The following is a 17,040-nucleotide window of genomic DNA, read 5'->3' as shown; positions in this document are numbered from 1 at the left end:
ACACAGGGAAAGTTGGCCCCCGATATGAGCACCATGGTTTCTTCACCCTCATGATCAAAGAAAGACTCCAAGGAAAGAGAAAAAAATAATTAAAAAGTAAAAAACCTTATGTAATGAGATTTAAAAGAAAACTTTTGAAGCCAACAAGCAACCATGGGCAATGCTTCAAAGAGCCCGGAATCAATGTTTGTCAATAGCAGTTTTGCATCCTCTATCTTTCGTGAATAGAAAGTGCGATGTTGTTCGGAGCCCATCCATGCCTTAATTCTGTTGAGAGATGTGATGAATCAGAACTCCGTTAACATTCTGTCTGAATCAGCAATGGCAAAGGCCTGTGGCAGAAGCCTTACCCGATCCGGGCTTTCATCCTGTGACTGGGATGGCAGTTAACTATCGGACCTTCCGCACTGAACCCTCGGCAGCCCCCGGGGTGCACCCACGTGCTGGGGCTCTTTAACTCTGCCGCTTTCTTTGGAGACTTTCTCCCCCAGAAAAGAAACCACCCCATGACTCAGCCCAGCTCCAAAGTTACCATTTGTTTAACCAAGATAGTTGGCTTGCAAAACATTAAACATTAAACAGTATTTGATGCCTAGTTAATAATTGGCATCCTCTTCATTTGTTCCTGAATCCTTGGAGAGTGACGCTTCTCCCCAATCCCCCCGCAAAAGGCATAGACAACAAAAGAAATTGTGTGTCGAGCCGAACAAGAGTCCTTAAACTGCATATACGCCCGCCAGAATGTCTCGTCTCCATTTACTGCTGTTAACGGTTCTGGCGGGAAAAACAGCCATCGCGGTAAGTGTTCTTTTCAAATGTCCATAGTTGAGACGTGGAGGTTATCAGGCGGACCAAACAAAGCACCTGGGCCAGGAGTGACTAGAAACTTGGGTTGTAAAAGGCTGGTGGTGGTGTCAATTTGAACACATCCTGATTGTAAGAGTGAATGCAGGCTTGTCATGTTGGTGGCTGCTGAGAAGCCGATTGCATGAAGCCATGCAAGTGACTTGAGCCCTCAAAGGAGAGTCTCCGTGAGCACCTTGCAACTAAGGGGACCAGGGCAAGAAAATCTGCTATGATGATGGGCTCAGAGGACCCTGGGTATGGATCTCAGAGAACCTTTTGAGAAGCCATTAACAGCTACAGACTCTCTTTGCACGTGTTGAAAGCTGTACGGTTTTCTGGCCATTTTAGGCAACAGTAGGGTAAGAAGCCCTGTGATTCAGCTCCAAGGAGAATCCTGTTCATTGCATATGATTCGGGTTTCACTCAGATGGATGAGTTTTGGAGAAAAGCTTTGTGGATAGCATTCTTCTCCCTTTTCACAGGACCCTAGCAGGGACAGGGAGGGTCAGCAGGGGACCCAGGGAGGTGGTGGTGAGCAGGGAAAGGAAATGCCATCCGCCGGTCTTGCGTGGGGACCCTAGGCATTTGGAAGCAGATGGGTAGTGGCGATGTCGGCTCCTGCTGTGTGACTTTGTGATTCCGCAGTGTCAGCTGGATCTCTGTGGCACAAGAGAGGGGCCACCGAAAGAGACAGAGCTTCCTGGAGTCCCTACCAGATATGGTTTGAGGCCTGAGCATGGGTTTTAGAGCCAGCACTTTGAATCACAGCTTTGCCACATTCTAGCTGTGGAATATTGGGCAAGTAACATCATCACTCTGAGTCTCAGTTTCCCCTACTGCAAACCAAGTGACAGATAATCTGTCACAGATTTGGGGAGGGCCATGGCTGATTGAATCAAGCAATGCATTGGCTTTCAGTAAATATTACCTCTTTTCCCTTGAAATTTCCAGAACGAATACGACATCTCTATAAGGGGTGCCTGGGTGGCTCAGTCGGTTAAGCATCCGGCTTTGGCTCAGGTCATACATAATCTCATGGTTTGTGGGTTTGAGCCTCGCATCAGGCTTTGTGCTGACAGCTCAGAGCCTGGATCTTGCTTCAGATTCTGTCTCCCTCTGTCTTTGCCTCTCCTCTATTCGCTCACATTCTCTCTCTCTCTCTCTCTCTCAAAAATAAATAAACATTAAAAAAAATTTAAATCAGAGATTGCACCCCTTTTGGGGGGCAGGTAGAGAAGGATCCGGGGATAACAACTGATATAGCAGTCATAGCCTCTTTGTCTTATTAAACACCTTTGCATTTCATTTCCCATTCTATCCCATAGAGCTTTCCCTGTAGGAAGTAGATTAAATTTCAGCTTTTCTGATTAGATGCTTCAAAAACAAGAGCTTCTTCTCCCCCTTCAGTGTAAACTGTCCTCAGGCACCTTCCTTTGGCCCATATGAAGCTGTTAAGTGACTCAGCTCTGAGAGAGTTTTCTTTTACCAGTGGTGACGTGTCTATGTGTGCTGTGGCTGCAATTACAAATTTTCAAGCCCCTACATCATCTGATTGCTTGTTGGATGTCTGGGGCCAAGACCCAGCAGAAATTCTATAGGGCTAGAGGAAGAGGTGGAAATTATCAGAGGCCCACAACGGGCCCAGAAAAAGTACCAGTCGGAAAGTATTAGATCCTAAAGTTTGCAGGCAAGGAGAGAGATGATGCAGTCTGTTTGAAGTTCACAAAACGGTAATGGTCCCAAAAAAATCCCTTTTGTGCAAGCCCCAGTGAATTTTTAGGGTTAGCAATGAAATTATAAGTCAATAATGGATAAAAGAGAAAATATGAGAGATAGCCTTCAGGCAATGAGCTTAGTCAGTTCCAAAGAGAGGATTCAGGGCTTTGGAATGTTTTCTTACCCCAGATGTGTGCCAGACAGGTGGTCGGGAAGGCGGCTCGCGTTCCACAGGCCAGTATGCAGATATCCAAGGGAAAGTGGCCAATTGGCTCAGATGCTTTGGAGAGTGCAGGGGCATCATCGAGGGGAGGGAGCCACACAGCCAGATGGGCTGGGCAGTCTCTTCCACCCCACGTAGCTAAAAATAATAACCAAATGCTATCATTTAATGAGAAATCCTATGGGCCAGGTTCTTTCTTTTTAGTCGATCAGTTCTCCTCTGGGAGGACCCTAAGAAGTAGGCAGTGTTACTGCTCCCATTTTACAGGTGAAAAGATGGACAGCTTGGCCTCTAGTCATACAGCTGGGAAGTGGCAGAGCTGAGCTCTACACTATGGGCTGGTGTCCGCTGTCTGGATGAGGTCTTTTGGTTGGACCCTGTGGCTAAAGATGAGATCTCTTCCATCCACAGAGCTTCAGGGACATGGTCCTTTGTGTAGGGGCAGGAAGCTCTTAGACCAGGCGTTTGTTTGCTGGTTGGGGTGTAGCGATCTCCGTGTGCCCCCGGAAGTTTAAGGAAAAGTGGTCACAGGGTCTTCTATGATCACTACCCATTGGAAGGATGTGTAGACACTCTCCCATGAATTTAGGTTGTGCAGCAAACCCTCTAATGAGTTCTCTATGGACTCATCTCTAACATAGATTTTTACTCAGATATCCATGATCCAAAGAGGTATGGGTCAAATGTTATTGTCGTGAATAGTAGAGATTCATTCGAAGTGCCTTCCTGCCCTGAGCTAGCATTGCTTTTCCTTAATGAACACCTGTCCCCAGCACAGCCTTGCAGTGTTGTCTCTGTGTTGTGGATGAGAAAGGCACCCAGGGATGTTCAACTAACTTCCCAGCCAGGACTGAGGCTCAGATCTGCCCACCTCCTTACCCCTTATAGGAGATCCGCTCAACTGTATCAAGAATGTGCACCACCCCCAGGGCTCAGAAATCTCTTCTTGCTGTGGTTCTTGGGTGATTTGGAGGTGCCGCTGGGCTTGGCCATAAATGAAATTTGACCTTCACTAGGGTCAGAAGCCAGAGGACAAGGCTTGGCAGGCCATTCCCAGAGAGGACAGAAGACAATGGCTTCTCTCTCCCCAGCAAGGTGACTTATAATTAAAATACGTGTTTGCTCCCATTTCTAGACTCTTTAAACCCTTGCGTTTAAACCCAAGAACTCTACGGCTCTAGCATCGCAGAAAGTTTTGAAGGGACCCGAATCTGCAAACTGCAACTTGGGGTACCTTCTGCTCACAGCCTGAGATTTATTTGGGCGAGGTTAGAAGGTCAGCCAAAGAGAATTTTAATTTTCTTTCACTTGGTTGGCAACATTTGCAAATCAGAACATTTCACATAGAAATAAAAATCCCAAGTTTTTCTTGAAAACCAGACATTAATATGTTTTTATTTTTTATTATTATAATTTTTTATGGTTTTTAAAATTTTTTTGAGACAGAGAGAGAGACAGAGAGACAGAGACAGAGTGTGAGCGGGAGGGCAGAGAGAGAGGGAGACACAGAATCTGAAGCAGGCTCCAGGCTCTGAGCTGTCAGCACAGAGCCCAACGCGGGGCTCAAACCCACAAACTGTGAGATCATGACCTGAGCTGAAGTCGGACACTCAGTTGACTGAGCCACCCAGGCTCCCCCAAACCAGACATTTTAGGAACATGGGGCTCACATACCTGTTTGGCACCAAGCAGATGAGGGGCTACTGCTCCCATTTTTAGAAGGAACTTGAGTCCCCTGAGGGTAACCTCCATAGGTCCTACCACCCTCTATCACTGACACTCCTTTGCTTGACAGATGTACATTATGTGCCAGGTTCTAAGTTGGAGAGAGAGACAGAGACAGAGAAAGCCCAGCTTGTCTGTTACTTTGCAGAAACACTGGATGTTGAAGGATTGGAGCCAGTTTTGGCTGGTCAGGTAACTGGGTTCAATGTCTGATTAATTTCAGCATTCAAATCTTCCCAGCCCCCAGGACCAAACTGGGCCTTTGATGGGAATAAGTAGGAGCCACCAGTTTCTAAGCCTCAATGTTCCAGAATATCCAAGTCTCCTTCAGGCCCAGGAAGGACGTCACTCCCTCTTGCTAGAACCCAAGTCCTATGGAAAAGAGAGGGACTGAATTTCACTGTGACTTCTTACAGATATTTTTTTTAAAAAAAACTGATCCAAAGCACAATTCCAACTCATTAGCTTTGGTGGTGTATGCTGGTATTTAGGGAAATCAGGTCGCAGGAAATCGCCTGTGTATATAGGCACAGATATATTTATATCTTAAATTCATTAAGGTTCCCTAAATACAAAAGCAATTCTGCTGTCACAGAGAAACAGCATGGCAGAATATTCGGCAGCCGGGATTTTAAATAAAACATGCTTTTTCTTCATAATTAATATAACAAGGTTTTCTGGCTTAGGACTTGGCAAAGATCCCTGGAAAAAATAAGGGGGTGGGGGCTGGTGTGCAGTGCCTGTGACCCTGACAAACAAGTTCCAGGAAGAGCTTATGCTTAGTGAGATGTCCTCAATCACGCCCATGATTTGCAAAAGAAAAGAAAGAAAAGAAGCTCAAACTCCCTGACAATAGTAGCTAATAATTATAATCACAGCAGCAACCATTTATGAAGTCTCTATCTTATGTCATATATTGTGTGCATAATGTCTATTGTCTCATTCCCAAGTGCCCAGTGAGTTAGGCACCATTATCATCCTTATCTGACGAATAAGAAACTAAGCTATCGAAAAGCTAAGTAATCTGTCTAAGATGGCCACCCACCAAGATTACAGAGCCAGGATTCAAACCCAGGTCTGCCCAATGCCAGTTCCATACTCATGACCAGTGTGGTAGAGGTGGCCATGCCACGCGCTACCTGAGAACAGTTGAGAATGTTGAGTGTCGTTTGGGAGGTATCAGAAGATGCAGTGCTCTCAGACTCCAGCTTCAGGCAGGAGACCAAGTTCTTCCTACCTGGAGGCTCCTTCAACGGTCCCTAAAGGTTTTCTTTCTAATACCAGAGGGATCAAAGCTTGCCAGATCACTAACAAATTAGCCCAGTGTTTTCAAACCTTACTCATGAATGAACCCATCTTCAGGAATTTTGCTAAAGCCCAAACCAGTCTCTTAATATTTTTGTTAAACAGACTTACCTTTTCTCTAGCTCAATAGATTTGTTTTTAAAGGAAATTGTCACTACTATAAATGGGGGAAAAATCAAATGATGTCATTGAATTCTAACTGGCTACACTTGTCACACATGCTCAGAGCCTGAAGCCTGCTTTCTTCTTGTTGGAAGGGGAGACTAGCAAGAGGTAGAGAAGATAGAGACCTAGCAGCAGCACCCAGTTCTTCTTTGTGGTGAGTTTGGAAGGGCTTATGGTAAAATTAGGAAGGGAGTGACCATCGTAGGCTGTGTTTGATGTCAGGTCACGCCCTGGGGAGCACCGGCCAAACCAGCTTGGAGACCACCAGTTCCTCCCCACAGAAAGCACAGAAGTGAAGGCAGCTTCAGGATTCTGCCCATGTGGCAGAGGCCTCAGAGCCATCCCGCTCTTTTGTTTTGTTTGTTCATTTGCCTTTCCAAAGACCTTCCAAAGGCACTATCAACCAGAAAGGGGTGTTTTTATCTAGCCTCACTCGCCTGGATGACTTCACTCCCTAATCCTCAATCCTCCCCAATTCTTTGCAAATGCTACACTCCCCATGAGCAGCTGTATCCCCTGGAGTGAAACATGGGTGAGGAAATTTTTACTTTTACAATTGGGGAAACTGAGGCACAAAGAGACTCAACAACTTGCACAGGAGGAAATAACAGCCCACAGTCCCCTTGGCTAGGAGCTTCATGCCTGAGACAGGTGTAATCAAAGCGAGGCTGAGGGCAAAGTCACCTGGGTACTGGTTGAAAATTCATGTTCTGAGTCTACTCCAGACCCATGGACGTACGATCTCTGTGTATAAGGCCCAGGAACCTGAATTTTTAAGAATATTTATTTATGTATTTATTAGAGAGAGAGAGAGAAAGCCAAGGAGAGTCAGAGAGAGGGAGAGAGCAATCCTAAGCAGGTTCTGCACGGTCAGTGGGGCTCAATCCATGAACTGTGAGATTATGACTTGAGCCGAAGCCAAGAGTCGGACACTTAACCGACTGAGCCACCCGGGCACCTCAGGAGCCTGGACTTTTATCAAGCTCTCCAGAGATGAATGGCAAATGCCATGGAGGTCTACTCTCTGCCCCACCCCGTCTCTGCTTGTCCCATGAAGCTACAGTCCAGCCCTAGGTTACCTGGGCAGAGGTCGGACTCTTTAGTGGGCTCTAAAGCTCTGAGCTTTAAAGTAGAAAGGCTGCTGGGGGCACCCCGGTGGCTTAATGGGTTAAGCGGCCAACTTCAGCTCAGGTCATGATGTTGTGGTTTGTGGGTTTGAGCCCCGCATCGGGCTCTGTGCTGACAGTTCAGAGCCTGGAGCTGGCTTCAAATTCTGTGACTCCCTTTCTCTCTGTTCTTCCCCTGCTCACACCCTATCTCTCAAAACTAAATAAACGTTTAAAAAATTAAAGAAAGAAAGAAAGAAAGAAAGAAAGAAAGAAAGAAAGAAAGAAAGAAAGAAAGAAAGAAAGAGAGAAAGAGAGAAAGAAAGAAAGAAAGGCTGCACAGGTGATTGACAGAGCAAGGAGATCTGACCTTGAGTCCCTCCCCTGACCCAGTCAGCTCCTGTACTTACAGGAACACTCCATCCCCCTGGGCCTTAGCGCCCTGTATGTGAAGAGTATAGACCGGCTCCTCTCCACAGTGCACCCTTGCTCATCACTACAGTCCTGTTCACCCAGGCTCCCAAGAAAGAAACCACCCACACAGACCACTGGCCAATGCTTTCTTCTTTGGCCACCATATTTCCCCACTGGAGCCTTCCCTCCTTGCCCTGAGCTTCAGATTAAAGCAAAGCCACAGCGAAGCCTGCACATCCTGAGACAGCCCTGTGCAGCATATGTGCAAAAGCAGGGAAGGCAAGGTTCCTGGCGATTAAAAAAGGACTGAATGGCACCACGTTATACTGGTTAGGATGGCCAGAATTTTCTCAAATGGAAAGTTACCAGTGTTGGTGAGGATGTGGAAGAATTGGAATCTTCATGCGCCGTTGGTGGGAATGTAAAATGGTGTGGCCACTGTGGAGCACAGGATGGGGGTTCCTCAGCAAGTTAGAACTACCCTAAGACCCAGAAAATTCCCCTCCTAGGTGTAACCCAGAAAAATGGAAAGCAGGGATTGGAACAGATATTTATACACCCATGTTCATAGCAACTTAATCACAATAGTCCCAAAATATAAACAACCCAAGTGTCCCTCAACAAATGAATGGATAAACAAAATGGATATACAATGGAAATCTACTCAGACTGCAAAAGAATGAAATTTTTATATATGCTACAACACGATGAACCTCGAGAACATTATGCCTCGTGAAATAAATCCGGTCACAGAAGGACAAATGTGATTCCACACATATGAAGTACCTAGAAGGGGCAGATTCAGAGACAGAAAACAGAATGCAGGTTACTGGGGTACCGGCCAGAGGGGTTGTGGGGGATAAGTTATCTAATGACTACAGACTTTATGCTGGGGATGTTAAGATGTTTTGGGTAAAGAGAGTGGAGATGGTTACACAACAATATTAATGTAACTAATGCCACTGAATGGTACACTTACAAATGGTTAAAATAAAAAATCTTGTGTTACGTGTATTTTATCACAGTTTTTTTTTTTGGGGTTTTTTTTTTTTTTTTTGGAAAAGACTAAGCGGCTTTGCACAACTGTGAATTTCATCACAGTTTGTCCGCAGCAAGAGTCCGCAGCAGTGAGGGCTGGTGGGGCTGGTGACGGGAACACGGACAACCTCTGTCCTGTGTCACCACCACATCTCACCCTGACCTTGAGCTCTTTGTCCAACAGTGAGGACTGGCCCGCTGAGCAGTGCGCTCTTGTCTTTGGTCCACCATTTAGCCAGGAGCTGCCGCTTCACTTGGTCACGGTGCAGAGTTATCTGTCGCCCAGCTGCCCTTGGGAAAAATGCAATTCTTCCATGTGATCTACCACTAGCTCATGGTAGAACATCCAAGGAGGAAGGGATGGGGGATTAGAGTCCCAATTCTTTTTTAAGTCTATTTATTTATTTTGAGAGAGAGAGAGAGAGAGCTAGCGAGCTTGCACTGGGCACACGCAAGTGGGGGAGGGAGCAGAGAAAGAGGGAGAGAGAGAGAGAATCTGTAGCAGGCTCCGCATTGTCCTTAGAGCTCAGCAGAGGGTGGGGCTCAGTCCCACCAACTGTGAGATCATAACCAGAGCCGAAATCAAGAGTTGGACACTTACCCGGCTGAGCCACCCAGGTGCCCTTGGAGTCCCAATTTTCTATTGCTGGTTCATGCTAAGCCAAGCTTCTGGCCCCGAAGGACAGGTCTAGAGCCATATCCCCCCTCTTCTGCTTCCAAACCCTCTGAGAATATTTTCCATCAGCTAATTCCTGGGATTTGCCAACTCAGATTTTTGGCCTCTGCCTTTTTGTTTTCCAGAAGATTTAGAATTCGGAAAGGGAGAGGAAGAACCTGAGCTGAAATAATCTAGATTAACGATTAAATCTAGAAAAAGATTAAACTAGGTTAAAGAGAGGACAAAACAGATGCTCAATGCTCTTCACCCCCAAGGAGATTACACTGTAAATCAGGAAGGCTCAGAGATCATATCCTTCTCTCTGCCCTCCCTGTCTTTCCCACTAATAAACCGTAGCCTAGAAGGCACTAGAAGATACTAGAAGCTGCTATTTTATCCCTGTTGAGACAAAGAATAGAAGTGGTGGACGAAGCAGGCAGTGGCTTGCATATCCTCTGATCTGAGTGGGGATGTTTGTTGAGATGTGTTAGGTACAGTGGACTGGCTGAGGCTTGAGCTGACTTTTGTACCTTCCACAGCTGTCGCTGGTGCCTAGGAGCCCTCTCTCTGTTCTACCTGGACTAGCCTGGACAGGCCTTTCCTAAAGCTTTCCAAGGACAGAGGTCTGATTTCGTAACCTGCCTCTCTTAGAATTAGGTAGCTATTCTGTTTCTTTCTCCTCCATTCTTCCATTGCAGTGCACGTCTGCCACGTGCCCTCATCCCTCCAGCAATTTACTAGCTGAGTTACTTTGGGCAACTTAATCTCTGTGAACCTGTTTGCCCACCTCTAAAATAGACATAATTATAGTACTTCAATGATCAGGTATTGTGTGCAGTAAACGAGACAGAATGCATGTAAAATACTGAGCACAGTCCTTGGCACACCGTCAGCTCTTGCTACATGTCAGCTGAGATCACCGTTGTCTCCTCCTCTCCCTTCTTAGTCTTTTGCTTTCTTGGTCTTTGACCTTGGATTTGCAAGTCCCAGGAGTAGGAGATGTATCATTTGCCTGTCACTGTGGAAAAACTGAATGCCATAATGGGATAAAACATTGTGTCTACTCATTCTCCCCACCCCCATCACCCAGGTTAGTTTCAGGATCCAGACTTATGGCATAAATAACTGGTATTGGCCTGGCCTTTCCCATATGGTCCCCCAGATATCCAGCCTGTGTTTGGGCTGCCGATCTCCACATTTCACTGTAGCCTATCTCTGCAGAGGGACCCAGTGGTTCATAAAATGAGTGGGCCTGCTCTGGATCCCTAGGACCCCCTGACACGCAGCCCAGGCGACCCAGCTGGGTGGCAGCTGCTTCAGACTCACCCAGAGCCAGTGGGATCTGTGGGCCCCCAGAAAGGTCCGGCTTTGTTTTTGTTTGGTTTCCCTAAGAGCGGGGGCTCAGCTCCTGGGAAGGGCACGTCTGCCACCTGCTGGCCATGGGCAGCGCAGCACTTGGCCTCCTGCCCCAGCTCAGAGCTCAAATTTGGGGCTCTGGCCCAGGCCCAGGTGACGGGGGGCCTTTTCCACGCTGGGACCTGAGAAAGTATGTTCCTTGAAGTCAGCTCTCCTGTCCTGCCCACTTCTCGAGGTTGACAGTGGCCAGGCACGGTCCACACTGTTCAGTTCAAATTCAGTGGCTATAACTCCTCTGGGCTGGGCGAGTAGGGGGAGAGGGGGGCAGAGCCTGCCCTCCAGACAAGCTCCGTGGAGGGAAGCAGACGCAGGGCAAAGGACAGGATCAGCAGAGTTGGCAGGAGGGGTGACATCTGCACTCGGGGCCATCTCCTGGCCACACGCTAGTGCTCACACCTGGAGGGGTCAACTTCAGATTCTCCCCCGTTCAAGCCCCCAGGCCCAGGAGCACTCTTAAGACCTGAACTTGCCCTCCCTCTGTCAGCCCCCCTATCCCCTCACCCCCGCTATCAACCCCCTTCCAAAATAAGACACCCACCCCGGAGTCATTCTTTGCAGAAACCAGGCCCGGCGACCATGAGGCAATTAAACAGGCGCAGCCCAGTCCAGACAGCAAATGGCACTTGTCCCCTCTGCATGCCGGTCCCTCCCCAGCTGTTCATGTTAAAGTTCGTCACGTCTACAGAAAAGTGGAAAGAATAAGGCGCTCTGTACCGTTGGCACTCTCCAGAAACTCCCCAGACATGATAACGTTCTCTAGTATCAGTCTGTATTCCAGCTTCCCAGGTGCCCCAGTAATGTCCGTTACAGCCGTTGCTTCTTTTTTTTAAATCAAGGATCTCTCATGGCCTTGGGTTGTCAGGTCTCTTTAGTCTCATTTAGTAAAGAGCAGCCTTCCCATCTTCTTTGTCTTTCACGCCGCCGCCATTTTTGCAGGGTCTCAGGCAGCTGAGAACAGCCACTGTCTGTGTGTGTCATGCTCCTCTCGAGTAGACTTGGGGACACATTTTCGTCAAGAATTCTACTTGTTGATATTGTGCCTTCGGTACTTCCCATCAGGAGGCATTTTTTTTTTTACCTGCCTTTTCTTCTCTCTCTTTTTTTTTAAGTTTATTTATTTTGAGAGAGAGAAGGAGAGAGAGAGAGCACCCATATGCACGTGAGTGGGGGAGGGGCAGAGGGAGGGAGAATCCTAATCAGGCTCCACGCTCAGCGCAAAGCCCACCGTGGGGCTTGACTCCACAAACTGTGAGATCACGATCTCAGCCAAAATCAAGAGTCGGATGCTTGACCGGCTGGGCCACCCAGGCGCCCCTTACCTGCCTTCCTAATGACTCATCTGGCTAGTTCCCAGAATGGTTCCGGAGGCCTACAGTCAAACAGAAAATTAAAACCTCTGCTGGAGGGAGAGGAAGAAAATACACCCTGGTCCCTAGGTTGAGGTGAGTACCGGGAACCTGATCAACTTGACCAGAGCTTTTTGGTGGCCAAGACCCACAGGGAGAACCATCTAGGTGAGAGCACCTTCCTTTTCTAATTCAGAGGTGGCCAAACACTGCCTGGAAATGGCCAGATAGGAACTATTTGGAGCTGTAAGGTCTCCATCACGAAGACTTTGCTGTTGTAGAACAAACAGTCTAAGACAATACTTGAAAACAGGTATGGCTGTGTTCTAATAACACTCTTGTAGGGGTGCCTGGGTGGCTCAGTCAGTTAAGTGTTTCGCTCTTGGTTTCAGCTCAGGTCACTCTCTCGAGGTTTCATGAGATCGAGACCCGTGTCGGGCTCTGCGATGCCAGCACGGAGCCTGCTTGGGATCCTCTCTCTCTGCCCCTCCCCCACTCACACTGTCTCCGTCTCTCTCAAAATAAATAAATAAACTTAAAAAAAATTATATTTGTAAAACCACACTCTGGGTTTGGCCTCAAGGGCTTTAGTTTGCTTACCCTTGAATTCAGTAAAAGAACATATTCTAGCTATTAAATGAGTAAAACTTTCTTCTTCTGGTAGTACTGTGTTCTAAAAGGAACTGTTCATAACACTGTTTATTTATTCAACAAAACCTTTTTCAGGACTGTCGGGTGTCAAGCACTATTCTCAGTATGGGGTAACACATCAGTGATGAAATAGGCAAGACCTTTGCCTTTCTAGAGGACAGAGTCGATGTGAGAATTAGAAAACATGCAAAAAAACAAATAAAAACTATGGAGGAAATGAATGGACATAGTGACAAAATAGTGGGGGGGAGGGGGTATAACACCGAGAGGTGAATTGGGGAAGGCCTCCTTAAGCAAATGACATTTCAGCTAAGACCTAGTGATGGTCCTGGGAGAAAGCCTTCCATGTAGAAGTAAGAACAGGTGCAAAGGCCCTGAGGTGGGAGGATCTTGGCCAGTGCCAGTTTGAACCCAGGTGTGGCTGGAGATTAGTCCTGAGCAGTGGGAGGGAAGAGTATGGGAGGAGGATTATAGATTGTGGCAGGTGCTTGTATTTTATTCCAAGAACTATGGGAAGTTACTGGAGAGTTTTAAGTATCTGTCCATCCCCCGCCCAAGAAGCTGTAATCCAAGACTCACCTAGACTACAGTGTGAATCCAAATCTTATCACAACTGTGTGACCTCTGAGCCTCAACTTTCTCATCTGTTAATGGGCTAATAAAAGCCTCCTCATAGGGCTGTTATAGGAATGAAATGCAGCAACGCCCAATCAGGCAGAGAGGAGATGTTCAGTGCATGCGCATCACTATCACTGGCATGGCTGTCGCTACCTGGGCAGGAGGATGCTCAACTGGCACAGGGAGAAGGGAGAATCTTCAAATAGGTCCCACCCCCTCCCTCTAACCCATCCAAGCTACAGGCATTTGAAAGCACCCAGTACTCCTGATCCTTCTATGTGACCCTGGGAGAGGTTCCTCTCGGGGTGCAGGAGCTTAGGGAGGTACCCAGCCAGTCAGCAGACTCAGCCTTGCTCAGCCCTGTGTTGTTTTTTTTGTTTTTGTTTTTTCAGTTCTCCTTGATGTCTTTACTCATAGACCCGGACCCAGGTGAGTGTGTGGATCGCCCAGGGGCTCTCCACAAGCTACAGGCTGTTCTGGGATGGAGGAAAGGGGACCCACATGTGTAAGTGTTGTCATGGCCTCAGCATTCAAATGGTTCCAAAGTGTCATGGATCCCTTCAAGAATTTTCCCAGAAAGATGCACCCTTGGGTGTTTGTCCCTCCATGCACACACACAATGCTTTACTAAATTTCGCATTGCCCATGGACTTCCCTGATGCCCCATCTCAGGATCCCAAGGGAAACATTGCTGATACAGTTAAATCCCTTCATTTTACAGGAAAGGAAACTGAGGCCCAGGGAGGGGATGCAAGAAGTTACACAGCCCATTAGTGGCTGAGATGAGATGAGATGAAAAGGCCAACGTAACATGAGACTGGCATTGGGCAATTACTGGCTCGGGGCAGCCCAGCCTGAACCCTCACTCACTTCACCCCTTGGGTGGGGAGTCAGGCCCTCTGTGCTGTGCCATGCAGGCCCCCCCAGGCTGACCCACCCCTGTGGTGGCCTCCCACCAGCACCCCCTCCACTGCCCCTCTGCCTGGTTTGTTTCCCCAAAGCCCTTTCACGAAGGTTCTGTCTCTCACAGACTCTCGCCTTCTCTCTGTTCTGTCCCCCCTGCCTGGTGTCCTCAGCTCTGCCCGAGTTGAGTAGAGTTGCTCTTTCCTGCCATCATCCAATCTTGGTCTCTTGACTTTGGGCCCAAGTCTCCCTTCAGAGAATCAAGGGAGAAAACTCCATGCACAGCGCCACCAGGGCAGAGGCTGGCATCCCCCACTGGTAGTAACTTGTGCTGGTCACCCATAGGAACAAGAGTCAGGCAGAAAGCACATGGGGATGGCAAAGTTTAGTCACATCGAAACTTCAGGTCAAGGGCATATTTGGAGGAAAGATGGCAAAAACTGGGCCGAATTCCATGTGATAGTCAATACTGCCCAGCAGCAAAGCACTGGGTGGGCAGACATACTTGTGCTGGTTCAGGGCACGTGACATCTGACCTTTGTCTACCTCGTATACTCAGGGAATGTTTGTGGAATTGAGCATGGTGTGTGGGTTTTGAGAGGGTCCATGTCTTTCCTCAAAGCAAAGGAGAGTATTCTATTCAACAACATATAATTTAGTTCCTTGGAGGAATCGTGTCTCAGAGGGCTCCCCCAGCTGGCCACACCAGTATCTGCAGGTGGAGTCCAGTGGGGATCCAAAGCTAAGAGGTGGGAAGAGCTGCCCCCTCCCTGGCCTTCAGCACACAATTCTCAGGCCCCATTCAAGGGCTGCTTTGGTCTAGATGTCGGAGCTCCAGAGCTGTGGCGTCACGCAGTGGACAAGGAGCACGGAAGACTCAAGAGACCTCGCTGTCTTCAAGTAAATGAAAAAACAGACCCACCTCTAGTCCATGAGGTCAACTTTGTGAGAATTAAGACATGTGTTACCTCAAGACACTGTACTGCCATCTTTTATAAAATTGCAAAAAAGATGTCTACAATGACCATGAGTTCGTGACACCTTGGTACTGTGCCATGGACAAGCTGAACCCACCAGACACAGATCACCGAGATGGGAATAGGTTCAATCTATGTCTTCATAAGGCTTCTAGCTTTAATTAAATAGATTAGAAGCCACAGGATCAGATCTGGTCTGCAAACAGGAAGGACTTCCTATCCCTCAGAGTTGTCCAAAAATCTGAATGTGCTGTTGGGCTCTTGGGAGGTAGTAAGGGCTCCGTCACTGGTGGTATTTAAACACGGGCTGAAAAACCATGTTAGTTGGGAGTGGAGAGGGTTGGATTTAACATTCTGAAATTCTTGGCTCTGTAAGGACTCTGCCAGCAGCTTCTGCCACTTTGGTGAGTTGATGATGGGACCCTGGAACATGCCGTCCCTGGGCTCGTAAGTCCATCTCGAGGTGTCCGGTTAACCTCTGGCTGTGCAGCAGGGTGAGATGTAGTAGCTAGGCCTTTCTGCAAAGAGCAGGTTAGGTTTTAATAATGCCCCTGTTAGTATCTGATTTCATTTCACATGGGGGTTGTGCTTTGATGGAATTTGTCAGATCCCAGCTGGCTTCAGAAAGCAGTGTGGCCAAGGAAACACCATGCTCATGTCCACAGCCAAGCTGCTCCCGTAGTTGGCCTTGCTGGAGACAGTGCATGGCGAGGACTTTGCTGGAGCAGAAGGTGCCCAGGCCACAGTCCCCAGTGGGTGGCAGAGGAGGTGGCCATCAAACAGCACAGGCTCTGCTCAACTCCCCAAAGCAGGTGCCGTGACAGCCAACAGGCCTGCGGAAATGCCTCTTCAAAGCTGGCTTGGGTTTGCCCAGCGACGCGGGCTGAGCCCATCCATCAGCTGTCCTGCTGCCTGCCAGTGAGGGTCTCCGCTGGCCTTGCCCTGTCAGCTGGATTGGAAGCGTCAAACACAGGCCAACAGAGCTGGGGTTTAGGGGAGGCCCTCGGAGGAACCGTCTGTGCCACGGTGATGGATGAAGCCAACAGGGACGGCATTCCAGAGATTTTTATTCCGTTCCGCACATCTGGCAAGCTCCTTAACCAGAGCAGCTGCAAGCCCCCATCACACAAACTCAGAGCTCTTTCCGAGAGACCCTGGGTACAGACCACAGTAATCCCGGTCGAGGGACTTGGAGTGTGTGCTAAAAAAGATTTCTCAATGTGGGTTACTTCCTGGAAGTGCATGGAGTTTCATGAAATACAAACCCACAAGAGGCTCCTGGGTGGGTAGAAAAGCAGACCAGACGCGGGGTTAGGTAGACCTGGGCTTGGATGGAACCTTGTCTTCTTTTTCCTTTTCTGTGTATTAGGAATAGTAATACCTATGCCATGAGGTTTCTCTAGGTTTGAATAAGATTATGTGCAACCACATTTATTTAGTATAGTGTTCAATACATAGGAAATAGGTAGTAACCAGTCATTGGGATGGTTTGAGTTAGCTTAGGGTACCTTCATCATCCTTCCTGATAAATTCTAGAAGCAGACTCTTATAAATAAGCAAATCCACAAGGATTTCTTTTTATGACTCATATACAATACTTCTCACAGCTGTTCCCACCTTCACCCAAAGCCTTCTCCTTTTCTACAGCCTAGAGAAAGTCTCCAATAATCTGTATTAGAGTGCTGGAGTCTGGAGTGTTTTCCAACAATCCGGCAATGGAACCAAATTTCATGTCTGGCTGTAATCCCTCTCTATGCAGGAAAGTGCTTGGATGAGCTTCTGGACTTTTACAGAGCTCATCAGGCATTTTCTTCACCAAATACTTACGACCCAAATTTTGTGTTGTTTCTCTCCCACATTCCCTGTTTACTCTGTTCCAAACAGATACTGACTTTGCTAGCCGCGCTGGGTGCCTGCTGTGTGCAGGCCAGTC

At 47.8% G+C, this 17,040-nt stretch overlaps 1 protein-coding gene across 1 annotated transcript in view; it reads left to right on the top strand.

Moving 5' to 3' along the window:
- Positions 1–744: 744 nt before the first annotated feature.
- Positions 745–17,040, top strand: part of HABP2 (hyaluronan binding protein 2) — a 35,139-nt gene continuing 18,843 nt past the window's right edge. The window contains exons 1-2 of the mRNA XM_077779549.1: positions 745–798; positions 13,620–13,656. Of these exons, the coding sequence (XP_077635675.1) occupies positions 13,629–13,656 (28 nt within the window). The 5' untranslated portion in view covers positions 745–798; positions 13,620–13,628. The remainder of the gene's footprint in view (positions 799–13,619; positions 13,657–17,040) is intronic.

The sequence above is a fragment of the Crocuta crocuta genome, unplaced genomic scaffold, assembly GCF_008692635.1.
Source record: "Crocuta crocuta isolate KB4526 unplaced genomic scaffold, BGI_CrCroc_1.0 scaffold138, whole genome shotgun sequence".
Classification (NCBI taxonomy): Eukaryota; Metazoa; Chordata; class Mammalia; order Carnivora; family Hyaenidae; genus Crocuta; species Crocuta crocuta.
The sequence above is the reverse complement of the archived record's forward strand: the minus strand, read 5'-3'. Positions and strand labels throughout refer to the sequence as shown.